Source organism: Pristiophorus japonicus, chromosome 14 (genome assembly GCF_044704955.1).
Source record: "Pristiophorus japonicus isolate sPriJap1 chromosome 14, sPriJap1.hap1, whole genome shotgun sequence".
In the NCBI taxonomy this organism is placed as follows: Eukaryota; Metazoa; Chordata; class Chondrichthyes; family Pristiophoridae; genus Pristiophorus; species Pristiophorus japonicus.
Window position 1 is genome coordinate 129,702,763 of NC_091990.1, and position 26,629 is coordinate 129,729,391.

The window sequence follows — 26,629 nt, forward strand, 5'->3', positions numbered from 1 at the left end:
CACTTCATGGACATTCCAAAGAACTTTACAGCCAAGGCAATGTAGGCTCCCTATGGATGAATTGGTTCTTCAGAGTATTCCTGAGAGGGCTTTTTAAAGTCCAAATACACCACATCCACTGGTTCTCCCTTATCCACTCTACTAGTTACATCCTCAAAAAACTCTAGAAGATTTGTGAAGCATAATTTCCCTTTCATAAATCCATGCTGACTTGGACCGATCGTCACTGCTTTCCAAATGCGCTGCTATTTCATCTTTAATAATTCATTCTAGCATTTTCCCCACCACCGATGTCAGGCTAACCGGTCTATAATTCCCTGTTTTCTCTCTCCCTCCTTTTTAAAAAAGTGGGGTTACATTAGCTATCCTCCAATCCATAGGAAATGAACCAGAGTCCATGAAATGTTTGAAAATGACCACCAATGCATCTACTATTTCTAGGGGCACTTCCTTAAGTACTCTGGGATGCAGACTATCAGGCTCTAGGAATTTATCGGCCTTCAGTCCCTTTCAATTTCCCCAACACCATTTCCTGACAAATAAGGATTTCCCTCAGTTCCCCCTTCTCGCTAGACCCTCGGTCCCCTAGTATTTTCGGGAGGTTATTCGTGTTTTCCTTAGTGAAGACAGAACCAAAGTATTTGTTCAATTGGTCTGCCATTTCCTTGTTCCCCATTATGAATTCACCTGATTCTGACTGCAAGGGACCTACAATCGTCTTCACTAATCTTTTTCTCTTCACATATCTATAGAAGCTTTTGCAGTCAGTTTTTATGTTCCCTGCAAACTTACTTTCATATTCTATTTTCCCCCTCCTAATTAAGCCCTTAGTCCTCCCTCTGCTGAATTCCAAATTTCTCCCAGTCCTCAGGTTTGCTGCTTTTTCTGGCCAATTTATATGCCTCTTCCTTGGATTTAACACTATCTCTAATTTCCCTTGTTAGCCACGGTTGGGTCACCTTCCTTGTTTTATTTTTACGTCAGACAGGGATGTACAATTGTTGTAGTTCATCCATGTGATATTTAAATGTCTGCCATTGCCTATCCACCGTCAACCCTTTAAGTATCATTCTCCAGTCTATCCTGGCCAATTCACGTCTCATACCGTCAAAGTTTCCTTTCTTTAAGTTCAGGACCCTCGTCTCTGAATTAACTGTGTCACTCTCCATCTTAATGAAGAATTCTACCATATTATAGTCACTCTTCCCCAAGGGGCCCCGAACGACCAAATTGCTAATTAATCCTCTTTCGTTACACAAGACCCAGTCTAGGATGGCCTACTCTCTAGTTGGTTCCTCGACATATTGGTCTAGAAAACCATCCCTTATGCACTTCAGAAAATCCTCCTCCACAGTATTGCTACCAGTTTGATTAGCCCAATCAATATGTAGATTAAAGTCACCCATGATAACTGCTATACCCTTATTGCATGCGTCCCTAATTTCCTGTTTGATGCCACCCCAGCCTCCCTACTACTGTTTGGTGGTCTGTACACAACTCCCACTAATGTTTTCTGCCCTTTGGTGTTTCGCAGCTCTACCCATATAGATACCACATCATCCACGCTAATGTCCTTCCTTACTATTGCGATAATCTCCTCTTTAACCAGTAACGCTACCCCACCTCCTTTTCCTTCCTGTCTGTCTGTCCTTCCCGAATATTGAATATCCCTGGATGTTGAGTTTTCAGCCTTGGTTACCTAGCTATGTCTCCGTAATCCCAATTACATCATATCCGTTAACAGCTATCTGCGCAGTCAATTCATCCACCTTATTACGAATGCTCCTCGCATTGAGACTCAGAGCCTTCAGGATTGTTTTTTTAACACTCTTTGTCCTTTTAGAATTATGTTGTCATGTGGCCCTTTTTGATTTTTGCCCTTGATTTCTCTGCCCTCCACTCTTGCTTTTCTCCTTCCTACCTTTTGCTTCTGCCCCCTTTTTACTTCCCCTGCCTCCCTGCATAGATTCCCAGCCCCCTGCCATTTTAGTTTAAACCCTCCCCAACAGCACTAGCAAAACTAGCAAACACTCCGCCTAGGACATCGGTTCTGGTCCTGCCCAGGTGCAGACCGTCCAGTTTGTACTGGTCCCATCTCCCCCTGAACCGGTTCCAATGTCCCAGGAATTTGAATCCCTCCCCCTTGCACCATTCCTCAAGCCAAGTATTTATCTGAGCTAGCCTGCAATTCCTACTCTGACTAGCACGTGGCATTGGTAGCAATTCTGAGATTACTACCTTTGAGGTCTTACTTTTTAATTTAACGCCTAGCTCCCTAAATTCAGCTTGTAGGATCTCATTCCGTTTTTTAATCTATATCGTTGGTACCTATATGAGGTTGTTCACCCTCCCCCTCCAGAATGTGCTGCAGCCGCTCCGAGACATCCTTGACCCTTGTACCAGGGAGGCAACAGACCATCGTGGAGTGTTGTTTGCGACTGCAGAAACGCCTATCTATTCCCCTTACAATAGAATTCCCTATCACTATAGCTCTCCCACTCTTTTTCCTACCCTCCTGTGCAGTCTAGCCACCCCTGGTGCCATGGACTTGGCTGCTGCTGCCTTCCCCCGATGAGCCATCTCGCCCAACAGTACCCAAAACGGTGTATCTGTTTGAGGGAGATGACCGCAAGGGACTTCTGCACTACCTTCCTTCCACTGCTCTGAAAAAAGCAAGAATTATAGGGGAAAATACCTTTGACAATTTAGAAAAGAAACTCTGGGGAAATGCCTCTTTGATCACCAAACACAACCAAGCAACCTCCAGCAGACCATAGTGATTTGGTGACAACTCCCAATGATCAACCTATTTTATAAATGTAGATATATCAACCACTCTCAGAAACTCGCCTAGCTCCCTTTTGAATACTTGAGGCGAATCTGCACTCACTGCACATGCTGGCAACTTATTATAGAGGTCAAAGACTTTCTTCTGTAAGAAATGCCTCCTGGTATCTAACTTAGTTGTTTGAGTTATAACATACTTCCGTCCCTGGTCCTCTCTAACCTATCAGGTTCGAATAGCCTAGCCACTTGGAAGGACTTTAATCTTTCCATTATTTTAAAAACCTTAATCAAATCTCCTGAAAATCTGTATGATTTTTTTTTTTTTAAAGTAAAAAGCCCCAGCTCTCGTGGGCAATCCTGATTGCTGAGGGCCTTTAAACCTGGTATTAATCCAGTGGCCATTCTCTGAACTTTTTACAGGACTTCTATATCCTTCACCAGGAGAGAGGACCAAAACTGGATACAGTCTTGTAGATGTGGTCTGACCAAGGCCTTTTACAGAGAAAGGATTGCATTTCTAGTTTTATATTTAAGGCTCATGGCAATATATCCTAACATCCTAGTTGTTCTTGCAGTAGCATCAATGACATTGGTTATGGACCTTCAATGACTTGTACAATATAACCCTCAGGTCCTTCTCCCACTCAGCAGTGAGCAACACACAACTTTGCATGGTATTTTCATACCTGGAATTGGGGCTTGGCCCAGAGCCATTTTGCAACCTAATTGACCTGAACAATAGACTTGGGGCGAGAACCTCCACTTTTTTTTGCATACTTAACGCCCACTTTACCGCTGAACTGACGTATAACATCCAGATATTGCCCATTTTGGCACAAAATGGAAACTGACAGGCATTTTTAGGAAATTTATCGGCGAACGTTACTTTCCCCATGTGCTTAACGCCGGGAAAAAATATTACCGCCCGGCCACTTTTTTGGGGCGGAATCAGCAGAATGGGCGAAATCAACGCCCATAATATCGCCCAGCGTTGCTTTCCGCACGGAATTAATGCCGAGATTCAATATTAATGTCCGCCCAATGTTTTTTGTCGTAAAGAGCATATTTATCCAAACTCACCCATCACTGGCGGTCACTCGAACGGGGATGACTTGCTTTCACGAGAGTTCACAGATATTTCAATGAAGGACCCGATGTTCCAGTCCTGAACTCCAGTTGAGGGGGTGGAAAATGCCTGTATGTGAATTTTTTTTAACGTGTGGTGACCATTGCAAATCAGCCACCACACGGGCTCGACAGAGCTAGGCCTTTATCCAGTGGCAAGGGTTAACCAGGACGACAGGAGACCTGATCTGCTGCACGGACCTAGCGCACACATATTGCAGTGTGGGCAGGTCCGTGCTGCCCCTGGGCCCTTGGCTCTTCTGGGCCTCGTACCCTCATTCGCCGCACCTCCACCATGATGTTCCAGGGCCTGGCGCTCCAGCTCTATTTATAGCCCTGACCTGCGGTGGTGTTCTCACACTGGTCGGGGCGGCCCATGATGTTCCAGGGCCCTGCACTCCAGCTCTATTCATAGCCCCGACCTGCGGTGGTGTTCTCACACAAGACGGGGCTTCCCATGATACCCAAACTAGCAGCCATGAGATCGCCCATCGTCAATTTTACCACCTTGCTCACATATTGCCCACAATATCGCTCGCCCAAAAAACTGCCCACAAAAAGTGGAACTAACTGGAACGAACGCCAGCGGTGTGGCTGGCATTTGTTAAATCGCACTCTTACATGAGGAGCTGAAAGATGAAAGATTTGCCTGAAAGAGTGCTGATGTTAGTGACAATGCTGACACACTGCTGTGTGTGTGTGCAGCTCAGGCATCAATGGTGCCCATCACCTTGGTGGCAGTTAAAGTTTACGTTGATTGATATTAAGTTGTATTTAACCCTTCATGGTAAGAAATCACCAGTGTATAACAGTCCAGCTATCTGAGACATTGCGCAACAAGGTTATGTTCAATAACAAAAATTTAATACCAACATTGGTCTGAAATCATAAGTAACAATAACACCCAACCCCCGCCCACACCCCACTTTTTTCACCATTGACATAAATCACATTTTCAACATGTCCAGCAACACAGAATACAAAGGCAAAGCAGGAGCGTGGTCCCCAGCCCCCCATATGTTGCAACAAATTGCATACACCCAGGTGGAGATATAACACAGCCATCACCTGCGCACATGCACCTCACTTTCAATTCCCCCAGCTCTACCCCTTCCCCTCCTCGCTCCACGGCCATGGCCGAGGAACTCCTCAGGCGGTGCCTCATTGGGGGGGCAGGGGGGGGGTGAAGGCAGATGCGGTGGTTGCACGGGTACGGGAGTGGGGGGGTGTCAAGGGGGCAACATTCTCTGATGCAGAAGCGGGATCTTGGTCCTTGCTCTCATCTGTTGTTTGCAGTGGTGGTGCGGATCCTAGGGGTGGAGTGCCGCACTCGGAGACCACTGGGAGGCCTGTAGCAGCAGTGTTCCTGGCTATCGCATCCAGGGCCTCCGCCATGCGTGGTCATGGTGGCCAGCTGTCGGGATATGCCCCCCCAACACTTCGATGAGCTGGTCGCCAATGTCTACAGTCCTCCTGGACAACTATACCATCTCTCCGTTCTCATGTCGCGCTCGTGGAACAGACCTGCTGCATCCACAAGGCCTTTGCGGGGTCGGCGCCGTCCTGGGAACAAATCGGGAGCCCTATGGCAAGGTGCTTGGGGCCGGTACTTCCAGAGTGGAGGTGGGAATGACCGGAGGACCACTAGATGGCCTTGGGGTGGAATGGCTTCTGGAGCTTGGTGATGCAGGTTCTTCGAAGTCCGCGCTCTCATCTGTGGAGAACAGATCCAGCGGATTGACGGGCGAGAATCGGAGTTCCTCAGCTCCAGATGTAGTAGGATCGTCCACCAACTCCTGCTCTGCGCCCCCATCTTCTGGCCTCTGTGGTCTTCCCTGGGGCCACGTTGCTGGCTGAGCTGCAAAACACAAATGAGGTTATTAGAGGAGAAGGGGGTGCTAGGGTGACAAGGCGAGTCCAGCGCTACACACAGCATATGCACGACAAAAGCACCATCCCTATCAAAATCATCATAGACATCACATTTCATGACCGTCAACACATTGTGCATTGCAATGATTTTCATTCGGCCAGCATCATTTCTATAACAATTTTAGAAATCATCATATATGATTGTTCAGATATGAGTGGGTATGGCATCTGTTGACTTTACATGATGCAATGGTGTAAGCTTTACTCACGTGGCATCACTTCAGGGTCTGCAGATGCGTCCGTGGGTGTACGGGGGTGCTTCCCCACGAGTGCGAGCACATGCTCCTCCATTTCAGTGATGCTGCTGGGGACTGGTGGCCCCCCACCAGTTCACCTCATCGTCGATAGGTTCTTCTGTAAAAGGTGATCGGACAACATGGCATGAGATCATTGCTAGGTACTGTCACAGAGACTGATACAACACAGAACCGAGAGATGTAATCATGATTATTATGATAATTATCATTCTTTACCTAAAGATGCACACCGTGACCGCAGGCTTTGAGTAAGATATTCCCGGTAAAAGTGCAAGACCTCACATCTGCTGATAGTCACTCATGACTGTTACAAATCAAATTATATAAGTACATAAGTATATGTAAATCAATGTAATACTTACTCTTGCAGATCCCACAAGGTCGTTCCATCGTTTGCGGCATTGGTTGCCCTCACGCACCTCACGTTGGTCGCCGACAAGACCACCTCTGCTATCTCGGTCCAGATCTTCTGGTATGCCTTTGGGGTGGGCTTCCTACACCCTCCGTGTGTCAAATCACCCAAGCGTAACTCGACCTCCTGCAAGAGGGAGGCATTTGCCTTGTCCGAGAACCTCCTGGCTCTTTTGCGCCCTCCAATGTGCTCCTCTCCCACCTCACTGCTCTCTCCAGCATCAGCCTCCTACTCTCTCCCCATTATAGGCCAAATTCGGTCAAATATGTGGCTGATAACACCTACTTTTTGTTTGCCTACTTGCTGTGAAGCTCTAAAGTCTCCCTCCTTCCTCCCAAAGCAGCCACACCACACCCAGCCACGCCTTCAGTCCCTCTGAGCTCCTTCTCTCTCTGTCTGTCTCCTCTTCTGCGCATGTCATGGTGAACCTTGACCTCCAGAATCATGGGAATCGAGCGTTGCCATGCCGTTGCTAAAGACAGCCACACTTTACAGCAGTAGATCAAAAACATTTAACGCTGCCGCCCATTTTATATCGCTCACGGTAACGCCCATTTACAAAAATGTAAACTAGGTGTTTTGAGAATGGGCGAGAAGCCGGTGATCTCAAAACACATTCTTACCGCCCATGCCGGAAACCACAAAAGTGGAGGTTCTAGCCCCTGGTCTAATAAAAATACCTCATGGCATTTATCCCATCTAAATACCCTTCAGCAGAAATGCAATGCTGAGATACCGTACGAAATACTGAGTAAAAGAATTTATAAAACATTGTACAAGCAATATTGACTGAGTACATTTTTGTACATGACCAAGATAACGTGGCTCCATAATGGGAAAGTGAGCACACTTTATTTTAAGTATTCTTGTTCTATTTATAAATTGATGAAAAATGTTACATGGTACAATTCTTTTTCTTTATAAGACTATTAAAAAAAACCTATCAGAATATTTTGTCACTATAAGATAACAATTACCAGAAAATGTTACCTGTAATGCACAGTTCATCATTCTGACTGTGTAGTCAAATTGTTGGTGATCCAGTATTGCCCGATTTTGTTGAACATGTAGACTTAGCTCCTGTATGAGGCACTGCCGAGCTACCCGACCCTTCAGGGCACGCAATGCAGCTGGAAGGGTCTAGCAAAACAAACAGAATAATTGAAAATGTAAGCTTTATAACAAAATCCTTAAAGTACTGTAAGACAGCTGTGAATGAACATTTTACCATTACAATGCCACAAACTTATCCCCACTGCTAGAGGATTTTATTTTAAACCACAATAGATTATTTGTATGGACTTTGCCATCAAGTAGTCATAAAATTTAACTATTTCCCAAAATGAACTCTGGAACCCCCTCTCTGTTATTTTTTACGATGGTGTACTAAGTATTAATTAATCTGCTGTGGAATACCAAGTCACAATTTTGTGGATCTCAGAAAAAAAAAATCCTAGAATCCCATTGCAAGGAAAATGGATTTATGACTTGATATGGCCGATCCCTGAGAAATCTCAGCAGGGACTGTTGGTCAGTTGAGGTAAGGGTTTGAGGATTACCACAATCTCATTAATTTAAATAGAAAATCAAGGATTGTGAGTCCATGGTTTCATGACCAGCAGGGAAATCAGCCCTATTCGGTCACCCGAATCAAGAATTTCCATGTGAAAATTAATTTATCCACATATAAATATTAAAAAGGTAGTCAAGGGTGGGAAAAATTAGGGTCCAAAAAGGAGATGATCTTGTGGAGGGAGAGGCATGGCTGAGGTATGAGTACTTCACTAGAGAAGAAGCTGCTGCCAATGTAGCAGTAAAGGAAGAGGTAGTATTGGATAGGATAAAAATAGATAGAGGAGCTACTTATAAGGTTGGCAGTACTCAAAGTAGAAAAGTCATCCTGTCAGGATGGGATGCAGCCGAGGTTACTGAGGGAAGTAAGGCTGGAAATTACAGAAGCTTTGGCCACAATCTTACAATCCTCCTCAGATACGGGGGCAGTGCCAGAGGATTGGAAGATTGGAAATGTTACACACCTGCTCAAAAATGGAGAGAGATAAACCCGGCAATTAGCCTAACGTCGGTGGCGGGGAAACTTTGACAATAAACTGGGGACAAAATTAATTGACACTTGAAAAATTATAGGCTAATGAAAGTCAGCATGGATTTGATAAAAACACATTGCATTTGACTAACTTGATCAAGTTCTTTAACTTGATGAAGTAATGGAGAGGGGGTTGATGAGTGTGTGGTTGATGTGTATATGGACTTTCAAAAGGCGTTTGATAAAGTACTTGTCAGCCAAAATTAAAGCCCATGGGATTAATGGGACAGTGGAAGCTTAGAATCAAAATTTGCTAAGGGACAGAAAGCAGAGAGCAGTTGTTGTTCAGACTGGAGGGATATATACAGTAGTGCTCCTCAGTCGAGGAGGCGGGAGCTCGGAGCAGCGCGAGTCCGGGGTCGGCGAGAGGCCTATAAAGGCCAGCGGGAGCTCGGAGCAGTCAGTCGAGGAGGCGGGAGCTCGGAGCAGCGCGAGTCCGGGGTCGGCGAGAGGCCTATAAAGGCCAGCGGGAGCTCGGAGCAGTCAGTCGAGGAGGCGGGAGCTCGGAGCAGCGCGAGTCCGGGGTCGGCGAGAGGCCTATAAAGGCCAGCGGGAGCTCGGAGCAGTCAGTCGAGGAGGCGGGAGCTCGGAGCAGCGCGAGTCCGGGGTCGGCGAGAGGCGTGCCGGTGCAGCTACAGGGAGAAGGCAAAAAAACAAAGGTGACGTCACAGCCTAGGGGGTAAGTGATTGGCTGGTGATTGGTGAGTAGTTTTTCTTTTTCTTCTTATATTGGTCAGTAACTTTTAACATTGTTATTACCAGTTTAAGTGTATCTAAGGGTTAAGTCATGGCAGGAGAGCTCGGTCGGGTGTTATGCTCCTCCTGTACCATGTGGGAACTCAGGGACGCTTCCGGTGTCCCTGACGACTATGTGTGCGGGAAGTGTATCCGCCTCCAGCTCCTGACGGTCCGCGTTACGGAATTGGAGCTGAGGGTGGATTCACTCTGGAGCATCCACGATGCTGAGAATGACGTGAGTATCACGTGTAGTGAGTTGGTCTTACCGCAGGGAAAGGGTCCACAGCCAGATAGGGAATGGAAGACCAGCAGGAAGAGTAGAGCAAGGAAGGTAGTGCAGGGGTCCCCTGCGGTCATCCCCCTGCAAAACAGATACACCGCTTTGGGTACTGTTGAGGGGAATGACTCATCAGGGGAGGGCAGCAGCAGCCAAGTTCATGGCACCGTGGCTGGCTCTGCTGCACAGGAGGGCAAGAAAAAGAGTGGGAGAGCGATAGTGATAGGGGATTCAATTGTGAGGGGAATAGATAGGCGTTTCTGCGGCCGCAACCGAGACTCCAGGATGGTATGTTGCCTCCCTGGTGCAAGGGTCAAGGATGTCTCGGAGCGGGTGCAGGACATTCTGAAATGGGAGGGAGAACAGCCAGTTGTCGTGGTGCACATTGGTACCAACGACATAGGCAAAAAAAGGGATGAGGTCCTACGAAACGAATTTAAGGAGCTAGGAGCTAAATTAAAAAGTAGGACCTCAAAAGTAGTAATCTCGGGATTGCTACCAGTGCCACGTGATAGTCAGAGTAGGAATCGCAGGATAGCGCAGATGAATACGTGGCTTGAGCAGTGGTGCAGCAGGGAGGGATTCAAATTCCTGGGGCATTGGGACCGGTTCTGGGGGAGGTGGGACCAGTACAAACCGGACGGTCTGCACCTGGGCAGGACTGGAACCAATGTCCTCGGGGGAGTGTTTGCTAGTGCTGTTGGGGAGGATTTAAACTAATATGGCAGGGGGATGGGAACCAATGCAGGGAGACAGAAGGAAACAAAAAGAAGCCAAAAGCAAAAGACAGAAAGGAGATGAGGAAAAGTGTAGGGCAGAGAAACCCAAGGCAAAGAACAAAAAGGGCCACTGTACAGCAAAATTCTAAAAGGACAAAGGGTGTTAATAAAACAAGCCTGAAGGCTTTGTGTCTTAATGCAAGGAGTATCCGCAATAAGGTGGATGAATTAATTGTGCAAATAGATGTTAACAAATATGATGTGATTGGGATTACGGAGACGTGGCTCCAGGATGATCAGGGCTGGGAACTCAACATTCAGGGGTATTCAACATTCAGGAAGGATAGAATAAAAGGAAAAGGAGGTGGGGTAGCATTGCTGGTTAAAGAGGAGATTAATGCAATAGTTAGGAAAGACATTAGCTTGGATGATGTGGAATCTATATGGGTAGAGCTGCAGAACACCAAAGGGCAAAAAACGTTAGTAGGAGTTGTGTACAGACCTCCAAACAGTAATAGGGATGTTGGGGAGGGCATCAAACAGGAAATTAGGGGTGCATGCAATAAAGGTGTAGCAGTTATAATGGGTGACTTTAATATGCACATAGATTGGGCTAGCCAAACTGGAAGCAATACGGTGGAGGAGGATTTCCTGGAGTGCATAAGGGATGGTTTTCTAGACCAATATGTTGAGGAACCAACTAGGGGGGAGGCCATCTTAGACTGGGTGTTGTGTAATGAGAGAGGATTAATTAGCAATCTCATTGTGCGAGGCCCCTTGGGGAAGAGTGACCATAATATGGTGGAATTCTGCATTAGGATGGAGAATGAAACAGTAAATTCAGAGACCATGGTCCAGAACTTAAAGAAGGGTAACTTTGAAGGTATGAGGCGAGAATTGGCTAGGATAGATTGGCGAATGATACTTAGGGGGTTGACTGTGGATGGGCAATGGCAGACATTTAGAGACCGCATCGATGAAGTACAACAATTGTACATTCCTGTCTGGCGTAAAAATAAAAAGGGGAAGGTGGCTCAACCGTGGCTATCTAGGGAAATCAGGGATAGTATTAAAGCCAAGGAAGTGGCATACAAATTGGCCAGAAATAGCAGCGAACCTGGGGACTGGGAGAAATTTAGAACTCAGCAGAGGAGGACAAAGGGTTTGATTAGGACAGGGAAAATGGAGTACGAGAAGAAGCTTGCAGGGAACATTAAGGCGGATTGCAAAAGTTTCTATAGGTATGTAAAGAGAAAAAGGTTGGTGAAGACAAACGTAGGTCCCCTGCAGTCAGAATCAGGGGAAGTCATAACGGGGAACAAAGAAATGGCGGATCAATTGAACAAGTACTTTGGTTCGGTATTCACTAAGGAGGATACAAACAACCTTCCGGATATAAAAGGGGTCAGAGGGTCTAGTAAGGAAGAGGAACTGAGGGAAATCTTTATTAGTCGGGAAATTGTGTTGGGGAAATTGATGGGATTGAAGGCAGATAAATCCCCAGGGCCTGATGGCCTGCATCCTAGAGTACTTAAGGAGGTGGCCTTGGAAATAGCGGATGCATTGACAGTCATTTTCCAACATTCCATTGACTCTGGATCAGTTCCTATGGAGTGGAGGGTAGCCAATGTAACCCCACTTTTTAAAAAAGGAGGGAGAGAGAAAACAGGGAATTATAGACCGGTCAGCCTGACCTCAGTAGTGGGTAAAATGATGGAATCAATTATTAAGGATGTCATAGCAGTGCATCTGGAAAATGGTGACATGATAGGTCCAAGTCAGCATGGATTTGTGAAAGGGAAATCATGCTTGACAAATCTTCTGGAATTTTTTGAGGATGTTTCCAGTAAAGTGGACAAAGGAGAACCAGTTGATGTGGTATATTTGGACTTTCAGAAGGCTTTCGACAAGGTCCCACACAAGAGATTAATGTGCAAAGTTAAAGCACATGGGATTGGGGGTAGTGTGCTGACGTGGATTGAGAACTGGTTGTCAGACAGGAAGCAAAGAGTAGGAGTAAACGGGTACTTTTCAGAATGGCAGGCAGTGACTAGTGGAGTGCCGCAAGGTTCTGTGCTGGGGCCCCAGCTGTTTACATTGTACATTAATGATTTAGACGAGGGGATTAAATGCAGTATCTCCAAATTTGCGGATGATACTAAGTTGGGTGGCAGTGTGAGCTGCGAGGAGGATGCTATTAGGCTGCAGAGTGACTTGGATAGGTTAGGTGAGTGGGCAAATGCATGGCAGATGAAGTATAATGTGGATAAATGTGAGGTTATCCACTTTGGTGGTAAAAACAGAGAGACAGACTATTATCTGAATGGTGACAGATTAGGAAAAGGGAAGGTGCAACGAGACCTGGGTGTCATGGTACATCAGTCATTGAAGGTTGGCATGCAGGTACAGCAGGCGGTTAAGAAAGCAAATGGCATGTTGGCCTTCATAGCGAGGGGATTTGAATACAGGGGCAGGGAGGTGTTGCTACAGTTGTACAGGGCCTTGGTGAGGCCACACCTGGAGTATTGTGTACAGTTTTGGTCTCCTAACTTGAGGAAGGACATTCTTGCTATTGAGGGAGTGCAGCGAAGGTTCACCAGACTGATTCCCGGGATGGCGGGACTGACCTATCAAGAAAGATTGGATCAATTGGGCTTGTATTCACTGGAGTTCAGAAGAATGAGAGGGGACCTCATAGAAACGTTTAAAATTCTGAAGGGTTTAGACAGGTTAGATGCAGAAAGAATGTTCCCAATGTTGGGGAAGTCCAGAACCAGGGGTCACAGTCTGAGGATAAGGGGTAAGCCATTTAGGACCGAGATGAGGAGAAACTTCTTCACCCAGAGAGTGGTGAACCTGTGGAATTCTCTACCACAGAAAGTAGTTGAGGCCAATTCACTAAATATATTCAAAAGGGAGTTAGATGAAGTCCTTACTACTCGGGGGATCAAGGGTTATGGCGAGAAAGCAGGAAGGGGGTACTGAAGTTTCATGTTCAGCCATGAACTCATTGAATGGCGGTGCAGGCTAGAGGGGCTGAATGGCCTGCTCCTGCACCTATTTTCTATGTTTCTATGTTTCTATGTTTCAAGGGTCGATATTTGGACCATTGCTCTTTCTGATACATATTATGACCTGGACTTGGGCTTATGGGGCATAATTTCATTGTCGGCCGATAAAACTCGGAAATGTAATAAATAACGAGGAGGATAGAAATTAAGCCTTTAACGTAGTATTTCACAACAGCGTTACAGACAAACAGATAAATTTGACACCGAGCCACAGAAGAAATTAAGGCAGATGACCAAAAGCTTGTTTAGAGAGGTAGGTTTTAAGGAGTGTCTTAAAGGAGGAAAGAGAGGTACAGAGGCGTAGAGGTTTAGGGAGGGAGCTCCAGAGCTTAGGGCCCAGGCAGCTGAAGGCATGACCACCGATGGTTGAGCAGTTATAATGAGGGATATTCAAGAGGGCAGAATTTGAGGAGCGCAGACATCTTGTGGGATTGTGAGGCTGAAAACGATTACAGGGATAGGGAGGGGGCAAGTCCATGGAGTGATTTGTAAACAAGGATGAGAATTTTGAAATCGAGGCGTTGTTTAACTGGGAGCTAATGTACGTCAGAAAGCACAGGGGTGATGGGTGATTTTGACTTGGTGCGGGTTAGTACACGGGCTGCTGAGTTTTGGATGACTTCAAGTTTTTGTAGTGTGGAATGTGGAAGGTCAGCCAGGAGTGAGTTGGAGTAGTCAAGTCTAGAGGTAATAAAGACATGAATGAGGGTTTCAGCAGCAGAAGAGTTGAGGCAGGGCGGAGGTGGGCAATATTACGGAGGTGGAAAAAGGCGGTTTTAGTTACGTCGTGGATATGTGGCTAGAAACTCATTTCAGGGTCAAATATGACACCTAGGTTATGAACAGTCTTGTTCACCCTCAGATTAATGCTAGGGAGAGGGATGGAGTCAGTGGTTAGGGAGCGCAGTTTGTGGCGGAGACTAAAGATAATGGCTTCCGTCTTCCCAATAATTAATTGGAGAAAATTTCACCTCATCCAGTATTGGATGTCAGACAAGCAATCTGACAATTTAGATACCAAGCAGGGGTTGACAGAAGTGGTGGAGAGATAGAGCTGGATGTCGTCTGCGTACATGTGGAAACTGACTCCGTGTTTTCAGATGATATCGCCAAGGGGCAGCATATAGATGAGTAATAAGAGGGGACAAAGGAGAGATCCTTGGGGGACACCAGAGATAACGATGCGGGAGTGGGAAAAGAAGCCATTGCTGGAGATTTTTCTGGCTACAATTAAATAGATAAGAATGGAACCAGGCGAGTGCAGTCCCACCTAGCTGGACATTGGTGGAGAGGTGTTGGAATGGCCAACTGTGTCAAAGGCTGTAGACAGGTCCAGAAGGACGAGGGGGTACAGTTTACCTTTGTCACAGTCACAAAGTATGTCATTTGTGACTTTGATGAGAGCAGTTTCGGTACTGTGGCAGAGGCGAAAGCCAGATTGAAGGTATTCAAACATTGAATTCATGAAAAGATGGTCACGAATTTGGAAGGCAATAACACGTTCAAGTACTTTGGACAGGAAAGGGAGGTTGGAGATGGGGCGATAGCTAGTAAGTGAAGTGGGATCAAGGGTTGGTTTTTTAAGGAGAGGGGTGATGACAGCAGATTTGAAGGAGAGGGGAGCAGTACCTGAGGTAAAGAGAACCGTTAACAATGTTGGCTGACATGGGAGCCAGAAAAGGAAGTTGGATGGTCAACAGTTTAATGGGAGTAGGGTCAAGAGAGCAGAAAGTGGGTCTCATGGATAAGGTGAGCTTGGAGAAATTAAGAGGGGAGATCAAAGAGAAACTAGATTACAATTATTACATTATTAAAAGGGTACTTAGCTACTAATTATTAGTCCTAAATATCTAAATACCACACAAATACAGCATTCAATGCGTGTCAATGGTAAGGCAGACAGAAAAGTGGTATTTTCGCGAAGCTCACAGCTGAACGGCACAACTCGGACAGCAACTTTTGGCTATTCACATTTAACCGCATATCAGCTCCTTGCCTGAAGTTGCTGTACCAGTTACACATAAATAACGGCGAGCACCATTAGCCTCACCGTTATTTTTACAAGCAAATTCTAGTCTATAGTTTTAGAAAGGAGTCTTTTATAATTTGATCATCGACTAAAAGAAAGGATTTCAGCTCCATCGGGTTCAGTAGAGTATTGGTATTAGAATTCCTTTATAAAGATATTGGCCTGGATTTTATGACCACGGTCGCAAGTGCCCCACAAGTTCCGGGTCTCCACATACATTGCGCAGGAAATAGACATTTGCTAAAGGAGAGTCGGGCCCAACTACTGCCCAGCAAATGCCCATGAAACCCTTACGCCTGGTTAAAAACAGACATAGGGCCTTCTTTTACCAGTGTAAGGGTGAAAATAAATATTAAAATATATTTTTTTAAATCATTTATCATTCAAAAATTAACAAAATTAGTTTAAATTATTCTTGGCCCCTTTAAAAATGTTTACATTTATTTTTCAAAAAATAAATTTTTTGTTTTAAATGTTTAATTGAATTGTATTTTTATTAATTTTAAACGTGGTGATTTATTTTTATTTAGGTTGCGTGGAAGTATGATTTTTATGTCATTCCTAATATGCATATGGGTTTCTGTATATAAATGGAATCCCCTTAAGCATAATGGGAATCCCCTTTTTGATTGGTTGGGCCAGCCCACATGATCCCAGAGCGCTTGCAAACCGCATGTGCACTGGGATCCGTGGGCCTTTACTCAGGCGTACGCCGACAGGCCCAAGACTAGAAGAGTCCGAAGACATGGAGGCACCAGGTGGATGCGAACTTTTCTTGTGGATTGGAGGAAATTTCAGGTCCATTCATTTCAGTATGTTAGCGATTGATGATCTCAGAATACACTAGCTTGCAGATTTTTCTATTTGATAGCACAAGGCCCTATATTTAGCCTAGATGTTGGAAACAGAATTGTTGAGCCACTACATCAGTATTTCTTCTTCTGTCATGATAGTAGCAAAGCAAATCAAATGTGAATATCTAGGGTGGATATCCAGGCCAAAGCTTCCAGTGCAGCAGCATTGATATCTTGTAGGCTGCTTGCGAATTTCCTACGAGGGCAGTGCTCAATGATGTGCTCCAAGTTCTGATTAGGAGCTCCAGAGTCACATGATGAGGATGCTTTAATCTTCCATCTATGAAGAAGTTGGCAGCATCTACCATGACCAGTTCTGAGGCAATTGGTGGTTGTCCACTGTGCAAAGAAGGTTTGATCCTTCAGGTTGTACTGTGGGGTCCTCTATAAGGAATCCATTCCATATGTCACAGATCTTCGGAGCATTTCACCATCGGTCATCAAGGCTATGGGGAGATCGCTGAAGGGCTTCGGCGACGGTCCAAAATGGCCTTCTAGATTTGAGACGGGCTGGTGGTAGGTTGTTCAAGTCGGCCTGGATCGGCATGTCTTTGCTGGTGTTGCGGTTGTATTCTCTGGAGACTGATTATTCACGGCATAGGTGTGGTGGTGCGATGTTTGATAGTTCAGGCAGCCAAGGTGTTGGTATCGATAAAAGCGCACCGGTGATAATTCTCATATTCTTCTCTTCTTCTTAGGCAGTCCCTCGGAGTCGAGGATGACTTTCTTCCACACTAATGAGTTCTCAGATGACTGATGACTCCAATGCGGGACCTACAGTCTCTGTCACAGGTGGGGCGGACGGTGGTTGAAGGGACGAGGTGCTTAGGTTGCTGAGCGCTCCTTCTGCTGTTTGCGCTTGGTTTCCGCGTGCTCCCGGCGAAGAGACTAGAGGTGTTCGGCGCCTTCCCGAATGCTTCTCCTCCACTTTGAGCAGTCTTGGGCCAGGGATTCCCAGGTGTCGGTGGGGATGTTACACTTTTTCAGAGAGACTTTGAGGGTATCCTCAGTGTTTCCTCTGCCCACCTGGGACTCGCTTGTTGTGTCAGAGCTCCGAGTAGAGTGCTTGTTTTGGGAGTCTAGTATCAGGCATGCAGGCGATGTGGCCCGAACACACAGACGTTGGTGTGACTATCCTGCCAATCGATTTGAAGGATCTTGCGGAGGCAGCGTTGGTGGTACTTCTCCAGTGCTTTGAGGTGCCTGCTGTACATAGTCCATGTCTCTGAAGCACTTGGAGGGCGGGTATCACTATTACTCTGTAGACCATAAGCTTGGTGCTGGGTTTGAGATTCTGGTCTTCAAACACACTCTTCCTCAGACGACCGAAGACTGCACTAGCACGCTGGAGGTGGTGTTGGACTTAGTCATCGATATCTGCCCTTGTTGTTATAGGTTCCCAAGGTAAGGAAAATGGTCCACATTGTCCAAGGCCTTGTCATGGATTTTGATAATCAGGGGGCAGTACTGTGTGGCAGGGACAGGTTGGTAGAGAACCTTTGTCTTATGGATGTTTAGTGTAAGGCCCATACTCTCGAACGCTTCCGTGAAGGTGTTGACGGTGGTTTGGAGTTCGACCTCTGTGTGTGCGCAAATGCAAGCGTCGTCTGCGTACTGTAATTCAATGACAGAGGATGGAATGATTTTGGATCTGGATTGGAGGCGATGGAGGTTGAACAATTTCTTGTTTGTTCTGTAGATTAGCTCCACTCCAATGGGGAGCTTGCTGAGGGTAAGATGGAGCATTGCAGCAAGGAAGATCGATAAGAATGTTGGTGCGATGACACAGCCCTGCTTGACCCCGGTCCATACGTAAATTGGGTCTGTGGTGGATCCGTTGGTCAGGATCACGGCTTGCATGTCATCTTGGATCAGGCGGAGGATGGTGACAAACTTTTGAGGGCAGCCGAATTTGAGGAGGATACTCCATAATCAGTGTCGAAGGCCTTTGTGAGGTCAAAGTGGGCCCTGCACAGGGGTTGGTGCTGCTCCCTGCATTTTTCTTGCATTTGACGAACGGTGACGATCATGTCCATTGTGCTCCTTAGTGGGCAGAATCTGCATCGGGACTCTGGGAGGAGCTCTTCAGCCACAGGGAGAAGGCGATTGAGGATGATTCTTGTGATGATTTTCCCTGTGGCAGACAGCAGGGAAACTCCTCTGTAATTAGCGCAATCGGACTTGTCACCTTTCTTGAAGATCCATTGGCATGCTCTCTTCCTTCCAAATAAGAGAAATGAGTTCATGGATTCGCGCCAATAGTGCTTCTCCACTATGCTTTAGTGCTTCAGCAGGAATTCCATCTGATCCTGAGGCCTCGTTGTTCTTCAGTTGTCGGATGGCCTTTTCAACCTCATGCTAGGCAGGGCTTGCGCTGACGTGGTGGTGGGTAAGCATGCTGCAGGATGGATTCGAGGACACTCACATTGAAGACAGAGTCTCGGATAAGAAGATCTTCAAAATGCTCCTTCCAGTGGGCATTGACTGCCTGCCTCTCTGTTCTTGATGAGTACCTCTCCATTCTTGGCCCGCAGTGGGGTAGGACCTTGGTGCTCCTGACTGTGCTAAAGAATCCAGGCATGTCGTAGTTGTTGGCTAGTTGCTGGTCTCATGTTAGAATTCAGCTGGACATCAACGGATTTGACATGCAGACTTGTTAACCATGCCAGAGAGCAGTACTCCACTGTAGAGTAGACTAGGACGAATATTGCCATACAGAGGGTTTAAGTGTCTGCTCCCCATGTGGATCGTGCGAGTTTCTGGATGAAGTTGACCCTACTCTTCAGTTCCTTCCCAAGGTCTATATGACAGGGTGCAATCAAGTGAGACTCCTAAGTAGGAGAGGATTTTGGCATGGTTTACCTCTGCGCCGTAGAAGGAGACTTTCAAAGCTTGGTTTGCTTGATGGGTGTTGAGGTGGAATGTCGAGGTGACGGTCTTTTGCGGGTTTAGCCAAAGTCGCCATCGGCGGAAGTAGGCCTCCATCCTCTGTAAATCACTGGTCAGGGTCTCTTCAGTGATGGACAGATTAATGTTTTGCGTGGCCCAGGCAATGTCATCAGTATATACGAACTTGCGGGACTACGTTTCGGGCAGATCACTGGGGTGTAAACGTTGAATTAACATGGGTGCCAGGACAGAACCCTGTGGGAGTCCGTTGTTCAATGTCCTATATCTGCTCTTCTGGGTACTAGAATACACAAGGAAGCATCGGTTGTTAAGCATGGAGTTGAGAAGATGGATTGTTGTTCTGCTGGGTAAAATGGTGGAGAGTTTGAAAAGCAGTCCATGCTTCCATACTGTGTCATACGCTACTGACAGGTCCACAAGTGCTACGGCGATCTTGAGCTGGTGCTGGACTCCTGCTTCGATGTGTATTGTTAAAGCCCATTTGCTCCTTCGGAATGATTGGCTCGATGGTGGGGGCTAGTCTGTGGAGTATCAGCCTCTCCAGCATTTTATAACGTGCTTATTTTAGTCTCCCTCCAAATAGGTGGAATTTTACCAGTTGCCAGTACTTCAGAGAAGGTGGTCAACCATCTCTTCGCTTTGGATCCCAGTGCTTTTAATAATTCTGGGTTATCATCTGGACCAGCAGCTTTTCCGGATTCGGTTGTCGACAGGGCTGCATTTAGGTTGTCCAAGGTGAATGGATCCGACATAGTTGACAATCTTGATGCTGCTATCAAGTTTGTCGAAAGCTGCCGTTTCACCTGGCGCCGAAATTCTTTGTCCACCCGAGCCTTTGGTGTTTGTATCAAGTGGGATGCAATGGCTTTTGTTCTGATGGTCGTTTTGTATTTATAGGCGGGGTTGTGCCACCAAGTTGATGGAGCAGGGCCCATGCTTTCCTGCTGGAGCAAGTGAACTTAGTTTTATGCACCCTTCACGTCTCATCGAGATCAAGGACTCCAGCATTGCGGTGGTTGCGGCTGGATTTTTGTTCAGCGAATATCCCTGGTATGGAGCCTTGCTTTCTTCCATCCAACAAGGAATATACATCTGTACTGATGCCACTTCATCTCTATTGCACTATTGGGCCAAGTAACTTTCCCCTTATGAAGTCATAATCATTCACATTTAAAAAAAGAGAAATAACAGGGTCAAGTTTCGGGCCGTGCCTAGAACGGCACAGCCCCGACATCGATGCCCATATTTCGCGCCAAAAAACTTACCTTGGAATTCTCGGCCTCCCTGCAGGTCCCTCGGAACTCGGCGCGCAGAGATCAGCGGGAGACGGAGCCACAGCGTCGCGCTGATTCTGGAAGTGCAGGGGGGCGGGGCTAACTTAGATGCGAGGGCACCGTGCCGGCAGCCCTGCACGTACGCGTTGGAGCGCGCGCACACGCAGTAGGTCACAAACATTGCCACTCAGCCATTTTTAAAAGAACTTGAAGAAAAGTGCTGATTTGTCTTGTGGACCTCTGGAAAGGCTTGGGATTGAATCGTGGTGATTTTTTTGTGCCTGAAGGAGTGCTTCTGGCAGCAATGTTGAAGAAATCACCTGCTAAAATCAGTGAGTGCTGCTTTTTGTTGCTCAGCTTCCAGAACAAGTGCTGCATAGGTGCATGCAAAATAAGGACTGTGTCCTTTGAAAAATAAGAGTGTTAATTCAATACAGCAATGGAACAACGTCCACCAAGAACAAAGAATTTCTTGCATGAGGAAGTGGAGATATTAGTAAACGTCATTGAGCGGAGATGGCAGGAGCTAGATACCAGCAACAGAGGTCGCATAAAAGTGCCACCCAAAGAAATGAAGAAACGCTGGAACCAAGTTGCAGAAGATTACTGCACAGTGGTGCACACCATGAGATCTGGAAGCCAGTGTAAAAAGAAATGGCACGACCTTGGTCAAGTAGTTAGTGTAAGTGATATTTTCATTTTTTAATGTAATCGTAATTGTCGTGTGACTATCTGTATATCCCACCCCGTAAAAAGTTATATTTTACTCTTTGCAGAAGAAATTGGCCCACAACAAAAGGGAAGCAACTCGAACAGGAGGAGACATGCCCAATCTGCATCCACTGACACCCTTGGAACAGAGGGTAGCTATGATGAGTGGTACATGGAGAAAAGCAATCAGTACAGCACAAGCTGGACCCGCACGCGAGGAAGAGGGCAAGTCCTGGAAATGCATCATGGCCCTTCAAATCAACCTGCTGCCTGGCTTGCTATGTGTGACAGTACTCATGCCACCCATCCTGCCCCCTCCCTTGCTGTTAGACATTTGACTCTTCTGATATATTTTGCAGAACATGATGATGATGATGATGCCAACCCTGAAGATCCAGAACAAGAACCAGTAGAACCAGATGCGGACGATCCAGACTGGATGCTGGCAGCGATGACTAAAATGTCTACAGGGGAATCCTTCCAAATTAATGTTTATGAGCACACATTAAGTGGCATCAGAGTTTCAACCCCTTGCATAGGTTCTGGTTCCACCTTTCATGGTTTTGATACCGACGTTGCCGGTCCCAGTGGTGCTGGTGATATCATGGGGCAGTTTATACCCATTCACCCACCATCCCAGCCCACAGCTCACACTCGAGCGGTGTCGGATGCAAGACCCAGGGCCACACCATCCCAGCCCGCGCCTCTCACTCTAGTACTGCCATCTGGAACACTGAGTGTCCCACCGTCCCAGCCCGCGCCTCTCACTCTAGTACAGCCATCTGGAACACCGAGCACCCCACCGTCCCAGCCCGCGCCTCTCACTCTAGTACAGCCATCTGGAACACCGAGCACCCCACCGTCCCAGCCCGCGCCTCTCACTCTAGTACTGCCATCTGGAACACTGAGTGTCCCACCGTCCCAGGCCGCGCCTCCCATGTAGTGGTGCCGTTTGAAACACCACGCATCCCACCGTCCCTGCCTGCGCCTCCCAGTGTAGTGGTGCCGCGAGGCAGACCCAGGCAGAGGAGGTGGTGATTGGAGACACGCTCTCCTAAGATGCAGCATGCAACAGATGTGGCTCAGGTTGTGGCATTGTGTATGGAGACCAATGAGCTTACCCGATCACTCAACCGCAGCGTCAGAGCAGTGGGTGAAGAGGTGACGGTACTGATGGGTGAAATAGCAGTAATGACACGGGAACTTAGGGAGGGAATGTCTCAGGGAGTGCAATCGACGGCACAGGCCGTCAGGGAGGGCCTGCAAGTGGCGGCACAGGCCCTCATGGAGGTAGCTGCTGCAAGGGCACACAGCCCGGCCAATCAAATGACACCCCCATGAAGAAGTGAACATTCACTGAGATGTGGATGAGACATGGTTGCAGCCTTTCTTTGCTGCTTTTGTTCTTGTTCTTGATGTAGCTGTAGTAGAGTTTTTCAAATTGAAATTGTTTTGTAAGTTTTGTAACTTTACAACTTATAAGTGGTCTTTGGGTTTTAAGTGATCTTTTAGTGTAAATGCTCTCACATTTTGTATCCTATTTAATTTTGCACCTACAAAGTGATTCTGAAGTTTAAGTGATCTGAAGAGTGTAAGATTTTTCACATTGAAATTGTTTTGTAACTCTTGTCACTTTACAAGTTTGTGATCTTAAAAGTTTTTAAGTGATCTTCAAGAGTCATATTAAAAAGTAAAGTTTGATACAGTAAATATTTTATTACAGTGACGTTAACTTTTCAATAAAATACTTTTTCATTAAAACTGAATCGTGTTCTATTAACATAACACAACATAGGAACAACTCCAAAGAATAAACATGTCCATGCGCAACAGTTGTCTCAGAGCCCTCAGGCATCAGTAATTGAAGCGTTCACGGATGAGCTACTGGCGCAGAACTCGAGCAATCGTTAAAGGAGCACGATGGACGGCCCTCTTCCGACCTCATGCTCCGGCATCAGGTACTTGCATGCTTTCCTGATCGTCATCATCATCCTGCTCTTCCAAATTACTATCATCAGGCACTGGCCCCTCATGTGGGTCTTCTGGTTCCACTACCAGCTCCTGCTGCTTCATGATGGCTAAGTTATGCAGCATGCAGCACACAACAGTGAAGTGACCGACAATCTGAGGAGAGTATTGCAAGTGGCCTCTGGAATGGTCCAGGCATCAGAAACGCTGTTTCAATATGGCAATGGTTCTCTCAATTATGCTGCGCGTCGCAATGTGCGCCATGTTGTATTGACCGTCAGCTTCCGTCCGTGTCACGCGTAGGGGCGTCATGAGCCAGGTGGCCAGGCCGTACCCTTTGTCTCCCAGTAGCCAGCTCTGCCCTCTGGCTGCTGCTCAAACATGTCAGATATAATGCTGTCGCGTAGGATGAACGCATCATGAGTGCTGCCAGAGTATCTCGAATCGACTGACATGATGCGCTGCTTGTCATCACACACGAGCTGCACACTGATGGAGTGGAAACCTTTTCTATTCCTGTACTGCTCGGAATCCTCCACAGGTGCTCGCAAGGCGATGTGGGTACAATCAATGCAGCCCTGTACCTTTGGGAAGCCAGCAATCCTGAAGAAGTCCATAACCCTCTCATAAATCGCTTGTGCGGTCATTGGGAACTTGATGAATTCATTCTTCCGCACATACAGTGCAGCCGTGACCTGGTAAACGCAGGCAAGTATTGCAAGTTGAGAGATGACGCACGCATCTCTAGTTGTCGCCTGAAACGATCCCGAGGCATAGAAGGCAAGTGCAGCTGTTACCTTCACTTCAACAGACAAGGCAGTTGGCGTTCTACTTCTGGGCTGCAAATCTGCTCTCAGCATTTCACAGATCTCAACGACAACTTCTCTGCAGAAACGCAGCCTTTTGACACAATCAGCCTCGCTCATGTCCAGGTACGGGTGCCTGGCTCGATATTGCCGACATGGGTAAGGTCTGCTGCCCATCAGCCTACGGGCTATGACGTGCCTGGTGCGGTGAGCTCTAATCAATTCTCTCCTATGCAGTGAATTGCTGGCGAACCATTGCATAATCCATGGTGTTGATAATGCAGCACCCATACTGAATTACAAATGTAAGTTTCAAACTGGCTAGCAGGCTGGCTCTCCCTCCCAGTGCTTTGCACGCCTACCCTGTCCCCTGGCCGAATGGCCTCAGCCTCCTTCGCAGCTCGAAGGCTGCTTCCTGTTTCTTCGGCTGTCGTCGAGCCGCTGCCGCCGCCCCTATCCTGTGGCCAAATGGCCTCAACCTCCTTCGCAGCTCGAAGGTTGCTTGCTGTTTCTTCACCTGCCGTCGAGCCACTGACGCTGCCTGTCTCCTACATAGAAGGCCTGCCTGAAGCACCGCAGCTCGAAGGCTGCTGTTGCTTCACACAGGTAGGAATATTCAATATTTTTTATTTGCTTTGTTTATAATTTTTTATTCAGGGTGGCTCTTTATTTGTATAAGACTGTTGAATGCTTGTAGAATTTAATTACTTCCCTTCCCCCCCCTCGTTCCCTACACCTGATTTGTAACCTACGCCTGATTTGTAAAGTGTAGGCAAGGTTTTTCTGAGCGTACAAAAATCTACACTTACTCCATTCTAAGTTAATTTGGAGTAAGTTTTCACTGCCTAAACTTTCAAAACAGGCGTAAGTGGTCGGACACGTCCTCTTTTGAAAAAAAAAAATCTGTTCCAAAATGAAACTGTTCTAACTGACTAGAACTGGAGCAAACTAAATGCCGAGAATTGCAATTTCTAAGATACTCCATTCTAAACCAGTTGCTCCAAAAATATAGGAACTCAGGCCGAAACTTGACCCCAACAAAACTCGAGTAATTTTTGCAAAAGATCTTGTGCTAAAAAGAGCTGACAGTGACACTGACTAATAACTTAACGAAATATCATTACATTCTGCAGTCTTTTTAAGCTGCTGATTCAACATGCTTGAGATTGCCGAGACAACAAAGAGTTAATTTTTTTTTTAATTTAAGTTTTTAGAAAGGAGAATCATCGTGTTGTGGGACAATAAGTTATAAATCTGGTATCAGTCAAAGCTGTCAACTCTATTCCAAGTAATCTTCAACTTGAAGTTTAAAGTCCCAAGACACGTTTAATGCAAGAATGAAATAAACTGTGATAAAAATAACTTCAGCCAGCCAAGTCCTCATCTTCAATCAACCCTAGATTACTCATACCAAGCAACAACTCGGATTCTGATTGTTATTTGTTTCTGCTTGGTGATTTTCTCTTCCCTCCCCACTGGAGTAAGGTTTCATAAGCATCAGTCACACTTCGCCCAACAACTTGCATTTATGTACAGCCTTCATGCAAGTAAAACATTCCATGGCATTTCACAGGAGTGTTATCAGACAGATCTGACACCTAGCCATGTAAGAAAATGTTAAGATATGTGACCAAAAGCTTGGTCAAAGATGTAGGTTTTCAGGAAATCTTAAATGAAGAGAGAGAGGTAGAGAGGCAGAGACGTTTAGCGAGGGAATTCCAGGGCTTATGGCCGAGGCAGCTAACGTTATGGCCGTCAATGGTGGAGTGAAAGAAATTGGGGATGCACAAAAGGGCTGTACTGGAGGAACACAGAGTTTTTATATGGTTGTAGGGCTGAAGGAGGTTACAAAGATAGGGAGGGGTGAGGCCATGAAGGGACTTGAACACAAGGATGAGAATTGTAAATTTTAGGCATTGCTGGACCAGGAACCAATGTAAGTAGCGACCATAGGAATGATGGGTGAAGGGTGAACAGGACTTGGTACAATTTGTGGGGAGGAACCAAACCAGAGGCCTTCAATGTAATACTAGAATGCATCAATGCAAGAAAGTTGCCAAGAAATCAAATAGGCAATTCAGAAGAAACTTCTTTACCCAGAGTGGTGAGAATGTGGAACTCACTACCACAGGAAGTATTTGAGGCGAATAGTATAGATGCATTTAAGGGAAGCTAGACAAGTACATTTGAGAGAAGGGAATAGAGGTTTGCGGTGATAGAATTAGATGAGGAAGGATGGGAGAAGGCTCAAGTGGAGCAAAAATACCGGCATGGACTGATTGAGTTGAAGGGGCCTGTTTCTGTGCTGTATATACGATGCAAGGCTCTGTGCCTCAATGCGAGGAGTATTCGTAATAAGGTGGACGAATTAACTGCACAGGCAGCAATTAACGAATATGATATAATTGGCATCATGGCGACATGGCTCCAGGGTGACCAAGGCTGGGAACTCAACATCCAGGGGTATTCAACATTCATGAAGGATAGACAGAAAGCAACAGGAGGTGGGGTGGCGTTGCTGGTTAAAGAGGAAATTAACGCAATAGTAAGGAAAGACATTAGCTTGGATGATGTGGAATCGGTATGGGTGGAGCTACGCAATACCACAGGACAGAAAACGCCAGTGGGAGTTGTTTACAGACCACCGAACAGTAG

General features: G+C 46.4%; 1 protein-coding gene and 1 long non-coding RNA gene across 2 annotated transcripts in view; both read right to left on the reverse strand.

Moving 5' to 3' along the window:
• The window catches only part of sbf2 (SET binding factor 2), a 715,543-nt gene that overhangs the window by 222,217 nt on the left and 466,697 nt on the right, over positions 1 to 26,629 (reverse strand). Inside the window, exon 17 of the mRNA XM_070898748.1 lies at positions 7,504 to 7,653. Within this exon, the coding sequence (XP_070754849.1) occupies positions 7,504 to 7,653 (150 nt within the window). The remainder of the gene's footprint in view (positions 1 to 7,503; positions 7,654 to 26,629) is intronic.
• LOC139279490 (uncharacterized) lies at positions 5,189 to 6,673 on the reverse strand. Its single transcript, XR_011596487.1, has 3 exons — positions 6,464 to 6,673; positions 6,054 to 6,198; positions 5,189 to 5,770 (listed from the first exon to the last, which is right to left on the reverse strand). It is a non-coding gene; the product is annotated as an uncharacterized lncRNA (long non-coding RNA).